The sequence below is a fragment of the Dipodomys merriami genome, unplaced genomic scaffold, assembly GCF_024711535.1.
Source record: "Dipodomys merriami isolate MVZ:Mamm:240054 unplaced genomic scaffold, mDipMer1.0.p SCAF_6, whole genome shotgun sequence".
Taxonomy (NCBI): Eukaryota; Metazoa; Chordata; class Mammalia; order Rodentia; family Heteromyidae; genus Dipodomys; species Dipodomys merriami.
This window is the reverse complement of record NW_027206179.1, coordinates 61954587-61979457: the sequence shown is the minus strand read 5'-3', so window position 1 is coordinate 61979457 and position 24871 is coordinate 61954587. Positions and strand designations below refer to the sequence as shown.

The window sequence follows — 24871 nt, the reverse complement described above, 5'->3', positions numbered from 1 at the left end:
GTGGGGAAGCACCAGCTGTGAGCAAAAAAGTCAACTGAAAATGCAAGGCTCTGAGTTCAAGCCTCAGTATCAGCACACACATAAAAAATACTGAGGTTGGGAATGTGACATAGTAGTAGAGTACTTCCCTAGCATGCATGAAGCCCTGGGTTCAATTCCTCAGTACCACATCAGAAAAAGTCAGAAGTCGCATTGTGGCTAGAGTGGTAGAGTGCTTGCCTTGAGCATAAGAAGCTCAGGGACAGTGCCCAGGCCCTGAGTTAAAACCTCAGGACTGGCAAAAAATGTTGGACTGGAGGCATGGACCGTGTGGGTCATCTGTGAGCCAGCAAGCTGAGTGAGAGTTAAGAGTAGATTGCTTCATTCCTGGATTTCTGGGGGGATCTTCAGAGGGAGAAAGGATCAAGAAGGTGTCAGAAGAGATCTATCAACCCAGTGCTTCATAATCTGGGTTTATCCAAAAGGATGGAGTATGTGTAGCCTCAAAACTGCATTTTACAAATACACATTATAGACACTCTCCTGGGAGGACAAGCAAAGTAAGTTAGACCTATGTCTATGAAATAGCATTCTACCAATAGTATGCAAGCTTTTCTTCAGAACTATTTTAGATATCTAGATTATTTTCCAAGGCCCTGAGCTAATATGGATGACTTTTAAGGACATGTCTAGTTAAGCTGGGTATCAGCTGAATGGTAATTGCAGAAAACCAACTTTACACTATCATAATCTTTCGCAGCATATTTTTGCTGACTGCATATATATCCTAAGGACATCACTAAAACCCAGACATAAGAATCTCACTTTTAAAAATTCTTTCGTATTCTACCCTCTCCTTTTTCCCCTCTCTCTTCTTCCTTTTCAAGTCTTATTAAAGAGTAGCTAGTTCCTTTAAAATGGATCCAGTGGATCCACTCCAGAGACTAGAGAAAAAAAAAGGGATGTAACTAAAGGAGTGATTCTAGAGCACAGAGTGTGGGCAGGGTCAAAGGTGGAAGCAAGGTGACAGGAAGGAGCTATGAGAGAGGATGGAGTCTTACTGAAGGGGATAGGGACAAGTACCAGATGCTGGATTTATTGTGGAGGTAGAACACTGAATCTGTTAATATATTATTAGTCTCAGTTTCCCCTCAATAAAACAGGCAAGTCAGGTGCTGGTGATTTATGCCTGTGATCCTGGCTACTCAGGAGGCTGAGATCTGAGGATTGCAGTTCAAAACCAACACAGAGGAAACCACCAGAAAACCAGAAGTGGCACTGTGGCTCAAAGTGGTAGAGTGCTAGTCTTGAGCAAAAGAGCACGCAGACAGCACCCACACCCTGAGTTCAAGGCTCACAACAGACAAAAAAAAAGAAAAAAAAAGATTAATTTTTTTGCTGGAAATGTGGCTTAGTGGTAGAGTGCTTGCCTAGTATGCATGAAGCCCTGGGTTCGATTCCTCAGCACCACACGAACAGAAAAGGCTGGAAGAGGCGCTATGCTCAAGTGGTAGAGCACTAGCCTTGAGCACAGAGCGGCTCAGGGATAGAGCTCAGGCAGACAGAGGCAATTTTGAACTCTTCATAGGTATAGTGCGTAGAACAGTGCCTGTCTGACAGAGTACTCAGTCCCTAATGTCATTAGGTTTTGTTTCATTTTTTGTTTTTTTTTTTAGTTTTTGTGCTAGTGCTGGGGTTTAAACAGTACCTTGCATTCTCATTTGGCCTTTTCTCTCAAGACTACAGCTTTATTTCTTGAGCTATTCCAACACTTCTGGCTTTTTTGCTGGTTAATTACAGATAAGAGTCTCATGGACTTTTTCTGCCTGGTGTAACTTAGAACTGTGATCCTCAGATCCCAGCCTCCTGAGTAGCTAGGATTACAGGCACGAGCCACTGGTGCCCAGCTATTACTGTAGTTTTCTCATGAGAGTTGGCTGTGGAATGTGAGGGGGGTGACGCAAGCTCTTGCCCGGAACAAACTGTAAATACAGAACTGCATTTTACTATCCGAAGGGGAACCCACATGATTTCATATTTCACATGACTTTAACATTCAACTTGTATTGCCGTCTAGTAGGTAACCATTCATTTTCAAACAACTAATCAAGTAACTATCTAATGATTCTGACTTATTTGATCCTGTCATTCATATGTACCAAATCGGGTGATTAGAAAGTTATTTTAACAAGCCTGCCTTTGTAAGATCCTTCCTAAAAACACGAAGTAGAGAAAACACACGTCTTCTCTCCTAGGAAATAAAGCACACTTGTCTTTCTGGCCCTACAGATGATCCAATCTCTCCCTATACTGGCTGGTTATTGACTATCACAGAGACCAAACAACCACAGCCCTTACCCATGCCATGCACTGGAGGGTGCTGGGCCCCATTGGTTGACTATCTTCCAGAAACCATCACTCCACGGGGGCCACTGCACAGGTGAGCAGCATATTTGAGTGGAAAGAGACAACCACGTAGCTTTGACAAGACCTCTCTCCCTATGAGAAGAGAGAAACATATAGATGAGAGAGAGAGTATGTGCCTGCCTGCCTGCCTGCCTGCCTGCCAGTACTAAGGCTTAAACCCAGTGCCTCATGTTCTCACGTGGTTTTATTTCTCAAGGTTGACACCCTACCACTTGAGCCACAGCTTCACTTCCAGCTTTTTGCTGGTTAAATGGAGATAAAGGGTCTAAAAGACTTTTCTACCCACCTTCAGGCTGGCTTCAAATCACAATGCTCAAATCTTTGCTGCCTGAGTAGCTAGAATTGCAGGCATGAGCCACCAGCTCCTAGCACATTAGCAAAATTCGGTTAAATATCAATCTTTATGCTAAGCTGCCTGTGGCCCTTTGAATGTCTCCTTGGTGTGACCTTGATAAAGGTGTGTATTCTTTTTGTTGTTGTTGTTGTTGGTCATGGGGCTTGAACTTTGGGCCTGAGCACTGTCCCTCAGCTCTTTAACTCAAGGCTAGTGCTCTACCACTTGAGCTACAGCACCACTTCTAAGGTGTGTAGTCTATAACAAACTTTAGACAGTGCACCAATAGTCAAGGGGAACTTGTCTTCACTTCCTCCTCATTCTTTAGCTCCTATTGTTTTGTGACTAGCACACTGTGATGAAATGAGCTAAACAGATGTTTTTCTCTTGTGATGGGACTCAGAACTTTGAAACAAGTTAACTCTGTTTCTCTGGAATAAAAGTTTGACCATAATTCCTCACCAAGCCTTAATAGTTGCCATTTACAATGACTTCATGATCGATTGGTATTTTTCTGCCCTCTTCAGAAGTTGCATTAATTCTGTCATGTTGCTCACTAGGTGCAACATTGCTGTGATTTTTATGACGGAGATGGTGGTGGATCACAGTGTGAGAGAAGATTGGGCTCTTCATCTTCCATTACTACTTCATGCTGTATTCTTAGGTAAGACTGGGTCTGCTCAGTGGGAGTCCCTGGGTCTGCTCATTGAGAGTCCGTTTCAGATTGACATTAATGTTTTTCATTTCAGAAAGTCTCTTCCATTTTTTCATGGCTCTTTGGGACATCCACTAAATCAGACATCTGTTGTCCAGTCATTGTTTGAAAATGTCATATTTCCACACTATAAATGCAACATCACATCCTAAAATCTTTTTATAAAGCTATCCAATGTAAGTTGAGGTTTGAGTCTTTTGCTGAGGAAATACATTGAAATCCATGTAGTGAGCCAACTAGTACAATTACTGGACAGATGGAAGGAGAGAAATAACATGGAATATGCCAAGCACTGAGCTTCAACTGCCCAAGTTGTAGAGGATAAAATATTGGAAGAAGAACCCAGACAAAAGATCAGTTAGAGATATAAAGAAAAAGTTTTCAAAGCAAGCCTAATGATGCATTCTGCAATCCCAGAGCACTTGTAAGACTCAGGCAAGAGGGTCATGAGTCTGAGTCCATCCTAGGATACATAGTGAGACCATGTCTCAAAATAAATTGCCTCCTTTGGAGGCACCATACTTCTTCTGGGGAGATGAGATGCATGCACACGATACTACATCCTGCTCTGGGCTGGGCCCTCCAGGAAACTCTTCCAATGATTCTTTTTTTTTTTTTTTTTTTTTTTTTGTCAGTCGTGGGGCTTGAACTCTGGGCCTGGGCTCTTCAGCTCAAGGCGAGCGCTCTACCACTTGAGCTACAGCGCCACTTCCGGTTTTCTGGTGGTTTTATTGGAGACAGGAGTCTCACGGTCTCTCCTGCCCGGGCTGGCTTTGAACCGCGATTCTCAGATCTCAGCCTCCTGAGTAGCTAGGATTACAGGCGTGAGCCACCAGCGCCCGGCTAAAAATTGGCTGTGGGTCTTGAACTCTGGGCCTGGGTGCTGTCCCTCAGCTCTTCAGCTCAAGGTGAGCACTCTACCACTTGAGCCACAGCACTACTTCTGTTTTTCTGGTAGTTTATTGGAGATAAAGAGTCTCAGGGACTTTGCTGCCCAGGCTGGCTTTGAACCATGATCCTCAGATCTCAGCCTCCTGAGTAGCTAGGATTACAGGTGTGAGCCACTAGTGCCTGGCTTTCCAGTGATCATCTATGGCCCTTCTTCCTAACATAGCCACAGATTACAGTTCATTTGTCCTTATGTAGCCACAGTTTAATCCATAGATCAGCTCTGAGAAATCCATCCCTCTTCCAGGCATGCCAGCAAAGGAAGGCAGCCGCATTTGTTAGTGAATAACGTTACCATATCTTCTCTGAATAACTTCACAGTCTTTGTAAAGAATGCAGAGCTTATTTAACACACAAACACCAACAAGACAATGCACAGAAATAAATTCATATGGACAGGTGATGCTCTTCAATATGTGTGCCTGAACAAAGTTGCCTTTAATGTTATATTGTAAATATTGTTAGAAATTTAAAAAAAAAAAAAAAGCCCTAGGATCCTTCAGTACCAAGGAGATCCAGGGAAGAGACACTTCTCAGGAAGGATGAATATGAACGACCAATCAGATGCTTCCAGGTCAGAGAGGTCAAGAATGGTCCATCCATCAATATTTCATGGGAACCTTTTATTTCAAAAGTAAAGCATTTTATTTATTCTGAGCCCAGGGTCCATATGCTGGTGTTCCAAACAATTACAAAGAAACACTAAACATTCTTTCAGCCTGTTCCTGCTGAGTATTTTGGAATCTTTACCATCCCTGGAATCTAAAGGCATTTCACATATGTTTATACTAAAAAGATTCCACTGTTTTGTTCCAGGTTTGGACCATTACCGGCCTGAAGTCTTTGAACACAGCAAAAAATTGCTTCTTCATCTCCTGATAGCCCTTTCTTGTAACAGCAATTTCCATGCCATTGCCTCTGTGCTCCTCCAGACCCGAGAGATGGGTGAGGCCAAGACATTAACCGTCCAGCCAGCCTACCAGCCGGAATACCTATATACAGGTAACAGGAGAAGGAGTGGCAGGCAGGCAGCCTGGTCACAGGTGGGAAGGTAACAGAGGTGACCATGGAGGCCAAAGTAACTCCCTTCACTCTATTGCCTCCAACTTTACACATAATTGAATGAATAAAAGTATAAGAGATAGGAACTATCTTACTTGATGTGAATTTGCCTCTTAAAAAGCCACCTTCAAGCTGGGAATGTGGCTCAGTGGTAGAGTGCTTGCCTAGCATGCAAGAAGCCCTGGGTTTGATTCCTCAGTACCACATAAACAGAAAAAGCCAGAAATGGTGCTGTAGCTCAAGTAGTAGAGTGCTAGCTTTGAACAAAAGCAGCTCAGGGACAGTGCCCAGGCCCTGAGTTCAAGCCCCAGGACTGGCCAAAAAAAAGCCACGTTCATTTATTTATTTATCTATTTATCACTTATTTATCTATTTATTCATTTATTGTGCTGGGACTGAGATTTGAATTCAGGGCCCCATACTGTCACTTGGCTTTTTCCTAAAGACTGGTGCTCTACCACAGCTATTCCACTTGCAGATCTTTGCTAGTTCATTGGAGATAAGAGTCTCATGGACTTTTCTGCCCAAGCTGGCTTCAAATCCTCAAATCTTAGCCTCTGGCAGTAGCTAGTATTACATGTGTGAGCCACCAGCGCCTGACATTCCTGACTACTTTTACATGTACTTTCATCATTATATCATTATTATAATTATGACTGCTGCTCTTATTGATGAGACTCCTGTCGGTGCCTTGAAATTGATATCATTCCATTGGTCAAGAGCATCAGTCTAGAATACTGAAGGGTGAAGAGAAGGCAGGATGGTGGTTGGTCCCCCAGTGAAGAATAGGCCACAGCTAGGGTGCCCAGCTTCTGGGTTTCATGAAAGTGTTTTCACTTCACAGAATAGTTGAGTCTATTCCAGAAGGTACTATTTAATGAGAGCCTATTAAAAACCGTTGGTGTTTAAGGGAAGTCTATTAGAAACCATTTCCCTTTTAAGAGCAGGGAAGAAAGCATTGGCTGAGCTAGAGAAATTACTCTGGTAGGTCAAGCTATGTAAGGTGGCCATGAGATTTTTTTCTTCACCGGGGATTTTTCACAGGTAGAGCTACTCATGAAGACTTCCTCCAAAGGATCAGTCAGTGGTTGCCATTTAGAACAATAGTGTTTGACATTTTCTTTCTTTTCTTTGTGGTACTGGGATTTGAACTCAGGACTTTGTGCTTGCTGGGCTTGCTTGCTCAGATGGTGCTCTACTACTTGAGCCTACTTTCCAACACTAGAAAAATAATATTTGAAATATCTTACAATGGTGATGAAGTTTACCATCTCATAGAGTTTTATGTAATAACTCTATACATGGTATACATTATGGCAGTGGGTCTGACTGCATTTCACATGTCACTGGTACTTCATTCCTTTAAAAGGGAATGGACCTGCCATTCAACTCAGGTTGCCTGTCTTGCCTTCTAACAGAAAACAAATATGAAGTCATAATTAACTCTGCGGTTTAAAGTCCACACTGATCTCCGTTTTTAAGCTCTATATTTTGAGCCAAGCTACACAATTGAAAACAACCCCTCTGTGGCCTCTGAGAGACATCCAGCGTTCTTTTCAATAGATGCTAATTCAAAGACTATTAAAAGTTCTAGTTCAAACTCTCCAGGACAAGGATGTATTCCAGCAAGTATATGGTTAATTGGAGATGAGTCTCAGCTTTGTCTCCCTCTGGCTGACTACGAACTACAATTCTCATACCTCAGCCTCCTGAATAGCTAGAATTATAGGCCTGAGCCAGTGGCATCCAGCTTCTCCTCAAATTTAAGTACGATCACATTTCTGTTATGTTCTCCTCAGGTCTCCGTAAGCATGCTGATAATTACCCTTCTTCTACATCCCTCCTTCTCTTTCTCATCCCACTAGGTGGCTTTGACTTCCTGAGAGAGGACCAGTCATCACCAGTGCCTGACTCGGGGCTGAGCTCCAGTTCCACCTCCTCCAGCATCAGTCTGGGTGGCAGCAGTGGGAATCTCCCACAGATGACCCAAGAGGCCGAAGACACTGATGCAGCTGCAGAAACAGATGAGAAGGCAAACAAGCTCATTGAGTTTCTGACCACCAGGTAACGAGTGTCAGGAGTCAACAGTGCTGTTTTCAGGACATTCTTCTGGAAAAAGTTCCAACACTTTAAAACACAAAGAAAAGTGATCCTAGGGTTCTAACCAACTCCTCTGTCCTCTCTTACTTTGGATCTGGTGAACTCTGTATAAAAGAACTGGAAAATGGTTGTCTTGGGCCCCACCTGTTGACAGTAAGGTTGATAGGCAACAGATATGCAGGGAGCATTTGGCTAAAATGATATAGCAGATGGAGACAAGATGGCAGCACCCTGCCATGAGTATGACTTTAAAATCATCTCTTAGACGTACAGATCTGATTGCTCTTGCCCAAGAACTTTGTTCTGAGAACCAACAAGACTAGCCACAGTCAACCCAGGAGTGGCTGCTAGCAAAGCACTGGTTGCTCACATGCTCTCATGATTCCTTTGGGATCAGGAGTCAGAAACCAGAAACCATGGCAAGCATGATAGAGAAGCGTCAAACTAAGCAGAGGTCAGCATCAAGGAAAACTGCTAGGGAGCCTGTCCTTTTGGATCCTCCAGTTCTTCAAGTTCACTGTTAGGCTTTAGAATGTTTAGCACCCTGGGGTCCAGTAAAGGCAGGTGGTCAGGACATATGCTCTCCTTTCTCAGGTTTGTGTGTGTGTATGAGTGTGTGAGTGTGTGAGGGAGTGAGGGTGAGGTAGGTAAATGGATCCTGAGGCTTGAACTCAGGGTCTGGGCTATGTCCCTGAGTTTTTGTTGTTGTTGTTGTGGAAACTATAATATACTTCTGAGTCAGAACTTCATGTATGGATTTTAAAATACAGAATGAGTCAGGTACCAGTGGCTCAAGCCTGTGATCCAAGCTACTCAAGAGGCTGAGATCTAAGGATGGTAGTTCAAGTCAGCCCAAGCAGGATAACTACTCAAAAAGAAAAGCCAGAAGTGGAGCTGTAGCTCAAGTGGTAAAGCACTAGCCTTGAGAAAAAAAAAAAAAAAAAAAAAGCTCAGGGACAGTGTCCAGGTTCTGAGTTTAAGCCCCAACACTAGCACACATACGCACATGAACACACACACAAATACAGAATGGCAATTAGAGTTTTGACATTTTATGTGTGTGTGCATGTGTTTTTTTTAAGGGCATTTGGCCCACTTTGGTGCCATGAAGACATCACACCCAAGAATCAAAATTCCAAGAGTGCTGAACAGCTGACTAATTTTCTACGTCACGTTGTATCTGTATTTAAAGATTCCAAATCAGGTATTTTATTCTGTTTGCCCCAATCCCTCCTTTATTGTTTTTGTGTTATGGAATTTCCTCTATCAATGAGGACACCACCTGCAACCTGGTCATAAACTCATTCATGGGCGAGTTTCCAGATGCTGCCTGTGTACCACTGAATCATAGTTGAGTGCATGAATGGCCAGGACATCACTACTTGTATTATGGTCTGTTAAGTACTTTTCTCACCCTGGTTTTTTCTGTTTCTTTTACCTTACTAGATTAAACTATACCCATACTACTAATTTTTTATAAAGAAAATCATGAGACACAACTCATTCATGCCATTTTGTCTCAACTGTAAATATCAGTTGTCCTATTTTAATAGCTAGTTAAAAGGATCAAACTGTTTTGTTTTGCCTTTTTTAAGGATTATGAAAGTTTGAAATGGAGCTCTTGCCTAGAATGTGTAAGGCTCTGGGTTTGATCTCCAGTATCAAAAATTAATTGATTTTAAAAAAATGAATCGATGATAAAAATTGTTGGCTTTATTTTTTCATTTGCGTTGGTGTAAGAGCTTGAACTCAGATGCTCACACCCTTGCGTGGCTTTTGTGCTTCATGCTGGCATTCTACATCTTGAGCCATACTTCCACTTCTAACTTTTTGCTGATTAACTGGAGATAAGAGTCACATGGAGCTGGGTGTCAGTGGCTCATGCCTGTTGTCCTAACTACGCAGGGGGCTGAGATCTAAGAATTGCGGTTCAAAGCCAGCCGGGGCAGGAAAGGCCATGAGACTCTTATCGCCAATAAACCACTAGAAAACCAAAGCGGCACTGTGGCTCAAGTGGTAGAGCACTTGCCTTGAGCTGAAGAGCTGAGGCACAGCCCAGGCAAGCCCACAGTTAAAAAAAAAAAAAAAAAGAGAGTCACATGGACTTTTCTTCCCAGGCTAGCTTTGAACTGAGATCCTCAGATCTTAGCTTTCTGAATAGCTAGTATTATAGGCATGAGTTATCAATGCCAGGCTAAACATTTTGGCTTTAAAAGTGTCTGCTAACAATACTTGTTTATCAGAGGGTACCTACTGAAAAATAAAAATTTCTGACAAGCTGAAATTGGAAAGTCAGACTTGCCATTTTGATTTTACCCTTTGGAATTTATTTGAAGTATTAAGATCATGGGCCAAGTGGTAGAGCTGCCTGCCTAACAAACAGAAGGCCCTGAGTTCAAACACCAGTACTGACAATAATAATCCAAACCACCAACAATAATTAGAGAACTTCAAAAGCCAATTAATTTTGAATGTAGCCCAAAAGAAGACACCTAAAATTTATACGGTGAGCCACTGTCAAAAATACTTGATTAGGGCTGGGAAGGTGGCTCAGTGGTAGAGTGCTTGCCTTGCATACATGAGGCCCTGGGTTCGATTCCTCAGCACCACATAAGCAAAAAGAAAAAAGCCGGCAGTGGTGCTGTGGCTCAAGTGGTAGAGCGCTAGCCTTGAGCTGAAGAGCTGAGGGACAGTGCCCAGGCCCAGAGTTCAGGCCCCACAACCGGACCCCCCCCCAAAAAAAAACTTGATTATACGAAAAATGAAACAATATATGAACGCCTTGTCCTGAACTCTCAGAAGATATATCAGTCCATTTCAAGTCTGTCTTTTTTTAACCCCTTCTATGTCTTTGAACATCCTAGCTCTCAGCCTGTGTTAGCTGCACACACCCAATGTGTTCCTAGAAGCATGTGTATTAGAATTGCTTAGCTGCTAACACAAATGCATTCTAAGCTAAGAGTTTAACACATTGAAGCTTAGTCCTTGGTCCTTGTGGGTGTGGGGCAGGTAACCTTGTACAACCTATGGCTCTGCCACCTGCCAGCCTCAATGCTCTTCTCCCAGCCAGCGGGTCAGGTAGTGGAGGAGAGGGTGAGAAGCAGGGTACTCGAGATGCGTTTTGAAGCACTCGGCCTGCTTCCCACTCTCCACTGGCAGAAGGAAGGCACCTGGCCACACCTAACTGCAAAGGGAAATGGGAAATGGGGACATTGTTCCCTCAGTGGTGGAGCCCTGCTGTCTCATGTGGAGACATGTAATGCTTTCAGGTCTATTGTCATTTGAACAAGCTTTTGTTTAAAACAATCGACTTTTAAATAAGTGCCACCTCCTGGTCGCTCTGGGCTTTGGGCCTGTTTTCAACCCACAGGTGACCCTGATGCTGACCCACTCCCCGTCTCCTCCGGCTCTAGGTTTCCACCTGGAGCAGCACTTGAGCGAAGTCGCACTGCAAACTGCCCTGGCCAGCTCTTCACGGCACTACGCAGGTCGGTCCTTCCAGATATTCCGGGCCCTCAAGCAACCCCTGTCAGCACACGCCTTGTCGGACCTCCTGTCCAGACTGGTGGAGGTGATCGGAGAGCATGGAGATGAGATTCAGGTAAGAGAGGGAAGCCCTCTGAGGTCAGGCTGAAGGAATGCTCTCTCTGTCCTTTCAAACGTTGAGTGAACCGCTTTCTCTTTACTTGAAAAACTTCCAGACATCTCACAACTCCAAGAATCATGGTTGTAGAAATTCTACAGCTACTGCTCTGTTTTATACACAAAACTGAAAATTCTTTCAGGAGATCTTTTTTGTTGTTTTTGTCAGTGAGCTTGTTTTGGTTTGTTGTTGTTGTTTTCTTGATTTGGGATGGGGTCTGGTGATGGTGTGGTTTGAACTCAGGCCTTTCGAGTATATTTGGCAGGTGCTCTACCATTAATCCTTTTTAGTTCTGGTTATTTTTGAGTTAGGGTCTCCCTTTTGGCCTGGGCCATCCTGGACTGTGACCCTAGGTATTCTTCCTTCTGTAGCTAGAATGAGGCACACGCCACCATGCCCAGCTTTTTTCTGTTCAAATGAGATGTCATGAATGTTTTTTGCTTGGGCTAGTCTGGATCGAAGATGACTCTTGATTCTATCCTTGAGTGTCCTAGCTACGATGACAGGCACAGCCACTGTGCCCAGGTGTTGGTTGATTTTTTTTTTTACCTGGATTTGCTGACCTTGAGTCAGTGGTTTTCTTTGGTGGATATGGGGATAGACTATTTTATATTGTTTGGATTTTCTCCCACCACTACAGATGCAGTGATGCCATGTTCCCACCTAGAGCAAGGAATATGGCATCTGTCCTCCACAGTCTCTGTACAAAGCACTACCCTATATGGAGGCGAGCTGTCCCTAGAAGAGCATGTAGGAAGAGCCCTGGGGAACTAAGCAGATTGAAAATCAAGGCCCATTACAGGGTCTAGGGCCAATACCCATCAGACTGTTCCTGTATCTCAGGAAGCCTGCACACCTTTGCTAAGGGTGCAACTTAAGTGGATGAAATGTGCACACCTGTAGGCTCTACCTTTCTTTCCTCCTCCTCGCCTCCTAGCCATCAGTGTTGAGATGCCACTGAGGCCCAATTAATGGCTGTATCTCAGCTTGTCAGCCATCGGTGCTCTGCATCTTAATTGCCCACAGGAGGCTGGCTTATCCCCACCACCTCCAAATATCAGACCCTCTTGAGGCTTCAGACCTAGAGAAATAAATCTGCTAACTCCTAAGCCACCCAAACTTCCTAGTTGACCTTTCCATTTCGTTTTGAGCCTTCGTTAATGCAGCAATGATTCTCTAGCTTCGAGAAATACTAACCTTGTTAAAATAAAGTCTGCCTTCATTGAAGTGGTATTCAGGAAGTTGGTAGTGGAGATACGCATGCAAGAGTGTTGATGCTCTGTGTGATTGGCAGGGATACGTGATGGAAGCACTCCTGACCTTGGAAGCTGCTGTGGATAACTTGTCTGACTGCTTGAAGAACAGCGACCTCCTAACTGTGTTATCTCGGTGAGAATCTTCTTATTGACCTTCTGAAATCAAATTCACTATACTGAATATTTGGGAGAATATTTGAGCAGAATACCAAGAACAAATCTAGTTTGTGAAGTTTAGTTCTGACTTGAAAAAAGTATGCATAATTATTTTTTAAATTTAGACTGAGTATCAGCTTCAACTCAGGGCCTGGGCACTGTCCCTTAGCTTTATCACTCAAGACTGGTGCTATTCGACTTGAGCCTCCACTCCCAGCTTTTTGGTGATTAATTGGAGATAAAAGTTTCATAGTCCTTCCTGTATTTTTCTAGCTTTAGTTGTATCATGAGACTATATACTTAAGCAATTTCTGTTCTCTTTATGTAGACACTAAGAGCTATGAACTTTCCTCTCAACATTTATTTGCTTTGCTGTATTCCTGAAGTTCTGGCATACGTTTTCATTTTCATTGGATTGCAGGAACTTTCTGATTTTTCCCCTTATTTTTTCATGACCAGCTGTTATTAACTATATATTATTCGGTCTCTTTTGCTGTTAAGTTCTTATTTAATACAGTTGTGAGCAGGTAGAATACAGGAAGTTTTATCAACTTATTTGAAATTTTCCCAGGCATGTGTATCCTAGAATATGAACTATTTTGGAGACAGTTCCATGGACTGTTGAGAAGAATGTATATTGTGTGGATGCGGAGTGATATATTATGCAGATGTCTATTAAGTCTACTTGGGTTATAGTGCCATTTAAATCAGAGGTTTCATTGTTGACCTTTTGTTAACCTGTCCTTTGGTAACCTTGGGGTGTAAAACCCTCCCACTATTATCATATTGGGGTCGATCAGTTTTTGTAAATCTAAGAGTGTTTAATATATTCGGGTACTCCACTATTTGGTACATATATATTGACCAGTGTAATTTCTTCTTCATGGATCATTCCTTTTATTAGTATGAAATGTTCTTCTATATCTCTTCTTACTGATTTTGATTTGAAGTCTACTTTGATCAGATATCAGTATGGCTACTCTGGCTTTCTTGCAGGATGCATTTGCTTGAAAGATCTTTTTCCATCCCTTTACTCATTTATCTTTGGCCATAAGATGTGCTTCTTGGATACAACAAATGTTTGGGTTTTGTTTTTTAATCTAGGCTGTTGTTCTATGTGTTTTGAACAGATAACTGAGCCTTTTGATATTTAAAATTACTATAGAGATATACACCATATTTCCTGCTATTTTGTTGTTTCTGTGTTTTTTGCTTCTTTCCTCTTACTGTTTTACTAAACTAATCCTCTAGTGGTTTTTATTCATGCTGTTTCTTTGATTTTTATTTTCTTCTCCTGATACATGCTTCTTTTTAGTCCTCTTTAGTGTTGGTTTCATGTTCATGAATTCCTTTAGTTTTTATTGATCATGGAAAAGTTTAGTTTCTCTGTAAATTGTGAATAATAGCTTTACTGGGTACACTAGTATAGGTTGACAGTTGTCATTCTGAGCCTGAATTATGTCCCTTCAGGTTCTTATTGCATTTAGAGTTTGCATTGAGGTATCTATAGTTCTTCTAATCTTCTTTCCATTGTAGTGAAGTTCACTCTTTGATTTTTCTGCCTTTAAAATTAATTCCTTATTTTGAAAGTCAAAAGATTTGACTACAGGGCTGGGAATGTGGCTTAGTGGTAGAGTGCTTGCCTAGCATACATGAATCCCTGTGTTCCATTCCTCAGTACCACATAAACAGAAAGGGCCAGAAGTGGCACTGTGGTTCAAGTGGTAGAGTGCTAGCCTTGAGCAAAAGAAGTTCAGGGACATTGCCCAGGCCCTGAGTTCAAGCCCTAGCACTGGCAAAAAAAAAAAGATTTTACAGCAATGAGTATAGGAATATTTTTTCTCTGTTCTTCTCTGCTTGGAGTTTTGTATGTCTCTGTCAGTGGTTAAGATTCTCTTTCTTGAATTTGGGGACGTTTTCTGTTTTTATTCTGTTGAAGATGTTTTCAATATCTTTAGTTTTTAATTCTTCTCCCTCATCTATTCCAATTATAGTAGTTTTGACCTTTTGGCAGTCCTCTAGTTCCCCCCTCACCCCACCCCCGCCCCTCCACCCTGGGGCTTGAACTCAAGCCCTGGGCACTCTCCCTGAGCTTCTTTTGCTCCAGACTAGCACTCTACCATTTGAGCCACTGCGCTATTTCCAGCTTTTTATATTTATATGGTACTGAGGAATTGAACCCAGGGCTTCATGCATGCAAGGCAAGCACTCTACCACTAAGCCACCTTCCCAGCCTTCCAGTAGTTCTTGAATGTCCCTTTGGTCTGTTCTGAGTATTTTTCAATGCCTTTGACTGCTCTAACTCCTCTGCTTTATCTTCAACCTCTGATGTCCTGGTTTCAACTTCTTTTGTTCTACTGCCCAGGCTTTCTACTGTGCTTTGTAATAGAAAGATAAATTCCTTCATGCATCCTCGTTCTTTACTAATGGTTTTTCTCATGTCCTTCATAGAGCTCTTCATGCTTTCTATAGATATCGCCTCTCATATCCTACATTTTCTTTTCTTTCTTTTTTTTCCCCCTGGGGCTTGAACTCAGAGCCTAAACACTTTTTTCCTCAAGGCTAGCACTACCACTTGAGCCACGGGACTATTTCCAGCTTTTTCTGTTTATGTGTTGTTGAGGAATCAAACCCAGGGCTTCATGCATGCTAGGCAAGCATTCTACCACTAAGCCACATTCCCAGCCCCATGTCCTACATTTTTTTCTTTGTATCATTCCACTGTTTGTCCGACTTGTCTTGGTATTCTAGTTTTTCAAGGATTTGCTCTCTTATTTTGTTAGGCGCTTCTTTCATTATTGCTTTAATGAGTCTTTGGTATCTCTGAAGTCCTCCCATGTGTTGTTGTTGGTTTTTGAGGCTGGCACATTATCTTGTGAATTTTGTGATATCTCTTGCTATGATTTACACATCTGGATTCAGGGTTTGTGAAGGCCCTTCACTGTAGGTACAGATTTCCATCATGATGAGGAGCGGTGATGAGAGTTTAAGCATGGTGGTGAGGGTTGTTGCTGCCTTCTCCCTGGAGTCCTTTGAGGACCTGCAGTGACTTTTCCCCCTGGGGAAGGAAGAATGTGGAGGTCCTTTGTTAAGATGCCTCCCGTAGGCCTTCGGAGAGTGGTGAGGGCTGGGCATTTCTAGCCATTGTTTCTGTTGTTTTCCAAGACTTCAGGTCCAAAGTTGTTGACCTGTGTCTTTCTGGTGGTTAGGTGGCCATGCAGGTCTCAGAACCAAACAAAACCCTAAATATTATTTTTAAGTAGATACAAGTTTATTCCAGTAAAAATAGTTGGAATAAATGCTAACTTAAAGAACTGTTCCTGACAATATTTTATAACCTATTTTAAATTTATTATTTCATGATTTTACAACTGAGATCATCTTCCTAGAAACTGAGTCAGTAAAAATATTATGCCTTTTGTAACGTGTGTGTGTGTGTGTGTGTGTGTGTGTGTGTGTGTGTGTGTGTGTGTGTGTGTGTGTGTGCGTGCATGCATGCATTCCATTTCTGGGGCTTGAATTCGGGGTCTGGGTACTGTCCCTGAGCGTTTTTGTTCAAGGCTAGTGCTCTACTTCTTGAGCCACAGCTCCACTTCAGGCTTTTGGGGCATTTAATTGGAGATAAGAGTCTCATAGACTTTCCTGCTCAGGCTGGCTTTGAACCATGATCCTCAGATAACAGCCTCCAGAGTAGTTAAGATTACAGGCATGAACCACTGATGCTCAGCTGTAACTTGTTTTATTCTTAAATGATTTTTTTGTGCTAGTACTGGGGCTTGAACTTGGGGCCTATGTGCTGTACCTTAGTTTTTTTTTTCTCTAGTGTTCTACTACTTGAACCATACCTCCACTTTCAACTTTTTGGTAGTTAAGTTGGAAATAAAGTCTGACAGACTTTCCTACCTAATCTGGCTCTGAACCTGGATCCTTAGATCTCAGCTTCCCAAGTAGCTAAGATGACAGGTATGAGCCACCATGCCTGGCAAGTTGAACTACTATCAAACATTTTTCTACATGAACCTTATCTAAAGCAGTAAAAATTGAACTAGAATGTTGATTGGCTTTTTAGCATAAGTAGACAAATAATTTTCACTAAATTTCAATAGGTAAAAAAATACCTTTGACATGAATATTTACTTTGCTCTCTATATTTGAGATTCCTGATCAGTTAACAGAATATTAAAATTTGTGCTCATCAGGTAAATTTTATTCCATAATTACTCCTGTCCAAATTTGAACAAAAAAAATGCTGATTGTTTGAGATCGGCCTTCAGTGAGTAGAGTCAAAATTAGGTTTTGTTTTTTGTTCTGTAAGAGAAAGTTTAGCTTTTAGTTTTTTTGACAATACTGGGACTGAACCCAGAGCCTACCTGGGCTGGTGCTCTACCATGTAACTCACACCAGCACCACTTTTGTGTTTTGTTTTTGAGAAGGGCATCCAAGTAACTTTGCTGGGACTGACCTCACAATCTCAATTCTATTGCCTCTACTTCTAGTAACTGGTGTTACATGCATGGGTTACCATGCCCAGTTCTTGTTAAACTCTCTGCTGAGGTTTATTTTTCATAGCTTTAAAGATAAGGAAAAGGAAGCTGGTAGAAACAGTATGCACTCTGGTGTTTTCTTGGTGGATTTTTGAGGACTGGCTTTTTAGGAAGCATGCTTGCAATCTATTGAACTTACCTATTTTTATACCCAGCTCTTCATCACCAGACTTAAGCTCCAGTGCTAAACTAACAGCAAGCAGGAAGAGCACAGGACAACTAAATGTGAACCCAGGAGCCACCGGTGGCAACCCCACGACCACAGAGAGGAGTCGACATCAAAGAAGCTTCTCTGTGCCCAAGAAGTTTGGAGTTGTGGACAGATCCTCCGACCCACCTCGAAGTGCCACATTGGATAGAATTCAGGCTTGTACCCAACAGGGCCTCTCCTCAAAAACCAGAAGTTCCTCCTCCTTGAAGGACAGTCTTACAGACCCATCCCACATAAACCACCCAACCAATCTCTTGGCAACCATCTTCTGGGTCACAGTGGCCTTGATGGAGTCTGATTTTGAATTTGAATACCTCATGGCCTTGAGGCTGTTGAATCGACTGTTGGCACATATGCCACTCGATAAAGCTGAGAATCGAGAAAAACTTGAGAAGCTCCAGGCACAGCTCAAGTGGGCTGACTTCTCAGGGTTACAGCAGTTGCTGCTCAAAGGATTCACATCCCTCACCACCACAGACCTTACCCTGCAGCTCTTCAGCTTGCTCACACCAGTGTCTAAGGTATCCATGGTGGATTCATCTCAAGCTATTGGTAAGTCCAACATCATTTCCTCATATAGTTTGTCTCCAGTGGAATAAGATGATAGGGACTTAGGTGATTTGAACAATTCTAACGGGAATATAGGTATGTTTGGTAGTCAATGTTTTGCTTTTGGTCTTTTTGCTTTTTTTTTTTTTCTGTCCTAGTGTTAGAGCTTCAACTCAAGATCTGGGCACTTGTCCCTAAGCTTTTTTTGCTCAAAGCTGGTATTCTACTACTTGAGCCACACCTCCACTTCTGTCTTTTTGGTGTTTAATTATAAATGTGTCACATGGACTTTCATGCCTATGCTGGCTTTGAATTACAACCCTCAGAGCTCAGCCTCCTGAGTATTAAAGGATTTGGTCTGAGGATTACAGGTATTTGGTCTCACTTTTTTTTTTCTTTCAAGATTCTATATGATGAGCTGTGATATGGCTCATTGGTAGATTATTTACCTAGCACAGATACATGCACATGGCCCTGGATTTGAACCTCAATACTGAAAAAAATATATGTAAACTTTATATTATACAAAATATTTTAAGGTAATATCAGAAAAGGTACAGAAATTATATATATTAGTGATTTTTTATGCTCTCCAGATCAAGTTTCAGGTATTGTTTATTTTTTGCCTTACTCTTGTACATTGCTTAACTTCTAAATCTCTTCTTTTTCTTTGCTGTTCTTTTCCTCTTGAAATTTGTTTTTAATTAAGGCAGATCAACTTTTAACCCCATAGTAAGTAGCTCAGAATCATGCCAAGAAGTAGATTTTAACTCAGATATATCAAGCAATTTTTTCTCTTTATAAACTACATGGCTATCCACTGATGGCTCACGCCTATAATCCTAACTACTCAGGAGGCTGATATATAGGAGGTTTTAGGTTGGAAGCCACCTTGCAATGGTTATCTCCAAATAACCAGCAAAAAGGTGGAAGCAGAGGTGTTGCTAAAGTTGTGGAGCACCAGCCTTAAGTGTAAAAGCCAAGGGATGGAGAGTGTGAGGTCCCAAGTTCAAGCTCCTGTAATAGCAGTAAATAAATAATCATGTGACTATGACTTAAAAATAATTGGCCTGTGCATCATTGTTTCATTTCTGTCTGTGCCAATGAAACTGTACCCATAGTCCCTATTCTCAGTCAGTCCCTGGCAAGATGACTACACTACTGTCTGTTAAAATTGTAAGTCTGGTTCAGTTCCTCCTTTGCAATTGTTGCCATTATGGTTAAAATTTTATAATTATTTTCACAGATTTATTTTTTTGTCATATCATATTTAGGCTTCTTCAAAAGACTGTTTAGCCTCACCTGGGAATAAAATCTGTGAAATACCTTCCACTACACCAGTTAAAACGTACTATACTCAGCTGTCTCCATTGTGTCTTCTCTCATCCAGGGTTTCCTCTGAATGTCTTATGTCTCCTGCCCCAACTGATCCAGCATTTTGAAAACCCCAATCAGTTCTGTAAGGACATAGCAGAAAGGATTGCTCAGGTATGTCTTATGGTTCTATGTTCAGGCCAATCAGGAAGGCCATGCCAGGTAGAAATTACCACCTCAGAGAAGCAACGATCACCTCACCTAATACTGCTAGTGGTGCATCTCTGAGTGTCTAATCTAGCTGTCATCTTTGCCTACATTCTTAAGACAAGGGAAAAGAATTTTTGAAAATTGCATTAGCTAATTACTTAGCTAACCACTTCTGTAGTGACCAAAAAAATGTATGCCAGTCGACTTCGCAGACTGTCAGGACATATAGCAAAGTTGCTGTTTCTTCCTAGTCACCAGAAGACTGTCACCCTAATTGGTTCTGTTGCCTTAAAAGGTTTGCTTGGAAGAGAAAAACCCCAAACTTTCAAATCTTGCACATGTGATGACTCTTTATAAAACACACAGCTACACAAGGGACTGTGCCACGTGGGTCAATGTGGTCTGTCGGTATCTTCACGAAGCCTATGCCGACATAACCTTGAACATGATCACCTACCTTGCAGAGGTAAGTCCTCAACTAAGGATAGCTTGGCTCATACCTTCCATCATCCACCTGTTAGACACTTGGTTTTTGTTTGTTGGTTGGTTGGTTTTGTTAAATCAGTCCTGTGGCTTGAACTCAAGGTCTGGGCACTGAGCTTCTTTTGCTCAAGGCTAGCACTCTACCACTTGAACCTCAGAGCCACTGCAGCCTTTTCTCTTTATGTGGTACTGAGAAATCAAACCCAGGTCTTCATGCATGCAAGCACTCTTATCACTAAACCACATTCCCAGCCTAGACACTTGTTTTCATTGTCAATTATGTATTATCATAGATACTAAAACAATCATTTTCCTTGCAACAGATCCATGAGTGCGTTATATTCTTTTATAATAGCGAATCTGAGGTTCAGCCAGGTTAACAATGTACCCCACTTTCAAGGCAGCAGAGCCAGCCTCCAACTTTCTGTCAGTGCCTGGTAGAGATGAGAAAATGTTAGCCTCAATGTTCAGATCGTATTACAGAACTTCTTTTTGGCTTGAGATGTTAAATGGGTATTTATTCCAAATTACATAACACAGCTAACTTTTATTCTAAAATAAGCTTGCTATAATTATCTTTTGTATTTACAAAGCCAGAATCAAACTTTTATCATCACACCAATGAGTTTCTATCAAGTTAATCACAAGCCTCTTTCTCTGACTTCTGTGTGTGTTGGTGCTAAAACTACATAGTAGCAGATGATGAAATGTATTCATTTAGCACCTTCTGTCCCAACCATGAACACACAAGGTCCTGAAGTCTATGAGATCCATGGGTGATAGGTAACCACTAACTTATTTCAACAACTTCAGTCTTGTTTCGCCTTCTGCGATAAGAGTTTGCACAGTTTGCTATGGCATTTCCAAAGAGAATGGGGACATCTGTCCTAGCTTTTCTTTTAGTTATGTCACCAGTCCAAGTCTAACTAGGTTAAAAATAATCATTATCACCAGAAGCTCATGCCACTTACTACTCCTCTTAAGTAGCTAAGATTACAGGCATCAGCCACTAGCACCCAGTTTCAGCATGTAATTTAACATTAACTTACACATTCATTTCCCTACAGTTGAACATTTCAATTGCTTTATGATTTTTTTTACCATATAAATAATGTCTTGGCAAAAAAAATCTTATAGATAAATTATGCTATTTATTTCTGGCTTGGAAACAATTCCTCAAAGAGTAATTTCTATTTCAAACATGTGACCCTCAGCTGGACACCGGTGGTATAATCCTAGTTACTTGGGAGATTGAGATCCGAGGATCTTGGTTCAAAGACAGCCGTGGCAATAAAGCCTGTGAAATTCCTATCTCTAATTGACTACCAAAAGTCCGGAAGTGAAACTGGTGAGCTGTGGCTCAAGTAGTAGAGCACTATCCTGGAGCTCAGAAGCTCAGAAACTGTGCCTAGGCTTTGGGTTCAAGCCCCAAGACTGGCACACGTGTGCATGCGCGCGCACACACACACACAGATATGATGCTCTATAGTGCCCTGACCTCAGTTGCCGAATCATCCAGTTTACATCTCTATTGATATTCAACTACCCATTTCCTTAACTTCTTACCAATATTAAATATTATCAGTTGCTACTCTTTGCAGTTTAATGATTGACAAATTATTATATCTTTTGCTTTAATTTGTAATTTTTTTGTTTGGTGTTTTGGGGTTTTTGTTGTTGTTGTTGTTGTTGTTGTTTTTGGCCAGTCCTAGGGCTTGAATTCAGAGGCTGGGCACTGTGGCTGAGCTTTGTCAGGCTTTTTCTGAGTAGTTTGCTGGAGATAAGAGTTTCACAGACTTTCCTGCCTGGGCTGACTTCAAGCATGATCCTTAGATATCAGCCTCCTGAGGAGCTAGGATTGACAGGTGTGAGTCACTGGTGTCCAACTTTTAATTTGTAATATTTGATGATTAGTATTGTTGGGTGCTTTCCTTTTGAGATTTTTTGTTTGTATGTTTTTTACATTTTATCATGTGACTTTTCTCTGTGTCCTCAGAATTTTCACATTGCCTTCAGTGGCCTCTTCATGGCTTCCATAGTTAGGATTTTGTTTTGTGAAAGCATTGCAAAGCCTGGTGCTTCTCAGGGAAAATGGGGTTAGCACTGACCCCTGGCTCCTCTCCTCTTTCCACAGCTTCTGGAGAAAGGGCTCCCCAGTATGCAACAGCCACTCCTCCAAGTGATCTACAGTCTGCTCAGCTACATGGACCTCTCTGTCGTTCCTGTGAAGCAGTTCAATGTGGAAGTTCTCAAGACCATTGAAAAATATGTGCAGGTGAGTGGTTGGATAGCGGCACTGGTTAGCCAGAACTATGGGAAGACTGGGTACCCAACCACATGGGCACTGGCCTACACACTCATTCCTTGATGCCATCAGTGTCCAGGATCACAGCCTGAGTGACATTCCTGAGGAGAAAGGCAGAATAAGGCCTTGGCATGCTTATTTCTTCAGAGGACAAAGTTCTGCTTTGTAGGGCTCACAGGCTGCGCATTATTGTGAGGATCTGGCTGGTTATTCTGTGGTGAAAATTTCCACTTGGGGGTTAAGGAAACTGCAGTGAAGGAACTTGGATAAATGTACTTGGAAATATTCCAGCAAGCAGGCTGGGTACCAGTGGCTCATGCCTCTAATCCCAACAGCCCAAGAGATGGAGATCTAGAGGGTCTCCATTTGAAACTAGCCTAAGCAGAAAACATCCATGAAACTCCCATCTTCTATTAATCAGCAAAATGCTGGAGGGGAGGCATGGCTCAAGTAGTAAACACTGGCTTAGTGAATGTGAGAGCCCTTGAGCTCAAAACCCCAGTACTGCCTGATGGCTCATGCCTGTAATCTTAGCTACTCAGGAGGCTGAGATCTGAGGATGGCAGTTCGAAGCCAGCCCAGGCAGGAAAGTCTGTGAGACTCTAATCTCCAATAAACTACTTAGAAAAATCCAGAAGTGGCATTGTGGCTCATATGACAGAACACCAGCCTTGAGTGAAACAAACTCGGGGACAGAGCCCAGGCCTAGAGTTCAAGCGCCAGGATCAGCAAAAAAAAAAAAAAATACTGCCAAAGAAAAAGAAAATATTCTGTCAAACAAACAAAAAATTGTTAGAAAAAATTATTCATGATGTATAAATAATTGATGATGTACAATGGGGTTCATTATTGCTAATCTCCATTTCCATACCAAATAGCCTAAAAGTTTTAATACAATTAGGAATAAATAACCCAAGATACTAACCCTAGGATCTCAATAGTAGTGAGTGGAGCGGGTATTTGAAGCTGGCTCCAAAGCCAGCGGTTTTAGTTTCATTGTAGCAGCCACCTTCCCATCAGGACTCTGGTAAACATCAATAAACACCTGCACACTGCTAAAGTCATACCCTGAGATAAAACCAGAAATTTAAAATAGCAACCCAAACTACAAAAGGTTTCTAGAAACTTGGAAGTTAATCTGAAACACAGAACCTCAGACTGAAGCTGGAGGAGGCCACAGTTAACACCGACACCTTTTTCTCCATATCTTAGATATTCATTTTTTATCTTCATTTCACCAGTCATATGACTTACAGAACTTTTTTTTAATTTTTAAAGTGATTTCTAAACTATCTTTTTCATTTTTCAAGGGCCACATTGTGGGCATTTGGTGACCACATCTTTCTGTGGTCCTATAGTATGTGGTCCATTTCTCTATGATCTGACAATGCCCACCTTGCCTTAGGCCTGCCAGTCATCTCTGATATTTAGTGTCTTGCCTTGAACAATGATTAATTTCATTTTCAGAACATAATCTTCCTGTGCATAATTTAACAAGGAAAGAAATATATAAGTATTATGTGCATCTGATCATATAAAATAATATTTATCAAAATGAACAGGAAATGGAACAAGATTTTTTCTTTGCTGTTGTTTTCTGTTTTCCTTTTGTCATATTTGTTCATTTATCTGTCTTTAGGAGGGTACAGGGACACAGAAGTGGTAGGACAAAGGGTAAACAAATGTCGCAGTGATATTCACTAGACACTATATTAAAAATGAACCAGGCTCCAGGTGCCCGTAGCTCAGGCCTGTAATCCTAGCTACTCAGGAGGGTGAGATCTGAGAATCACAGTTCAAAGCCAGCCTGGGCAGGAAAGTCTATGAGACTCTAATCTCCAATTGGCCACCAGAAAACTGGAAGTGGCACTGTGGCTCAAGGGGTAGAACACTTGCCTTGAGCTGAAGAGCTGAGGGATAGTGCCCAGGCCCAGAGTTCAAGCCCCATGACCGGGGAAAAAAAAAGAACTATGCAATTTGTGGGTGGGGATGGGAGGGAAAACTGAGAGGGAGGGAAGGGATGACATTTTTCAAAAAGAAATGTACTCTATCTGACTTAATGTAACTCTATACATCTTTATAATAACAATAAAAAATTCATGAAAAGAAAAAATTATAATTTTCAACAGTTGGTTTACCTATGTTCAATATTTTAATTTCAGTCTGACCTACTTCAAAGGCCTGGTCAGACTGTGGCTTTTCAGGGAAACAAAGAAGTTAACACAAACTGAGTTTTTGATAAGCACTAAGAAAAGGAAAGGCCTTCCAGGATTCTGGAATAGCATGAGGACAAGAATACAGGCTGAGAGATGGCCTGGTTTAGGATACTCTGAGTTTTGAGTGTGAACTATACCCTTTCCACTAGAGGGTGCTCATTAAGAGATTTCAACAGAAAGGTGGCTTGGTCTATCAAGTTCTTGAAAGATCACTGTGGCTAGGGTCTTGAGGCCTGTTACAAGGCTTTTGATATACTCCAGGCCAACCAGGAGAAGATTCAGCTGAGTGGCAAATCTGAATAGAAAGAATGGGACAGATTACTGGGACAAAAGGGTCTCATATCTAAAATATAGGGGAACTTAAAAAATTAAATCCCCCAAAAACAACTCTTCAAAGAACTGTCTAATACATAAGCAGG

General features: G+C 41.7%; 1 protein-coding gene across 10 annotated transcripts in view; it reads left to right on the top strand.

Moving 5' to 3' along the window:
- Positions 1-24871, top strand: part of Fry (FRY microtubule binding protein) — a 493758-nt gene that overhangs the window by 408479 nt on the left and 60408 nt on the right. For all 10 annotated transcript variants that reach the window (XM_070003013.1, XM_070003006.1, XM_070003005.1 and 7 more), the window contains 11 exons: positions 2269-2419; positions 3301-3404; positions 5220-5405; positions 7331-7529; positions 8648-8769; positions 10979-11166; positions 12503-12597; positions 17320-17927; positions 19315-19412; positions 19744-19914; positions 22066-22206. In XM_070003013.1, coding sequence (XP_069859114.1) covers positions 2269-2419; positions 3301-3404; positions 5220-5405; positions 7331-7529; positions 8648-8769; positions 10979-11166; positions 12503-12597; positions 17320-17927; positions 19315-19412; positions 19744-19914; positions 22066-22206 — 2063 coding nt within the window. The remainder of the gene's footprint in view (positions 1-2268; positions 2420-3300; positions 3405-5219; positions 5406-7330; positions 7530-8647; positions 8770-10978; positions 11167-12502; positions 12598-17319; positions 17928-19314; positions 19413-19743; positions 19915-22065; positions 22207-24871) is intronic.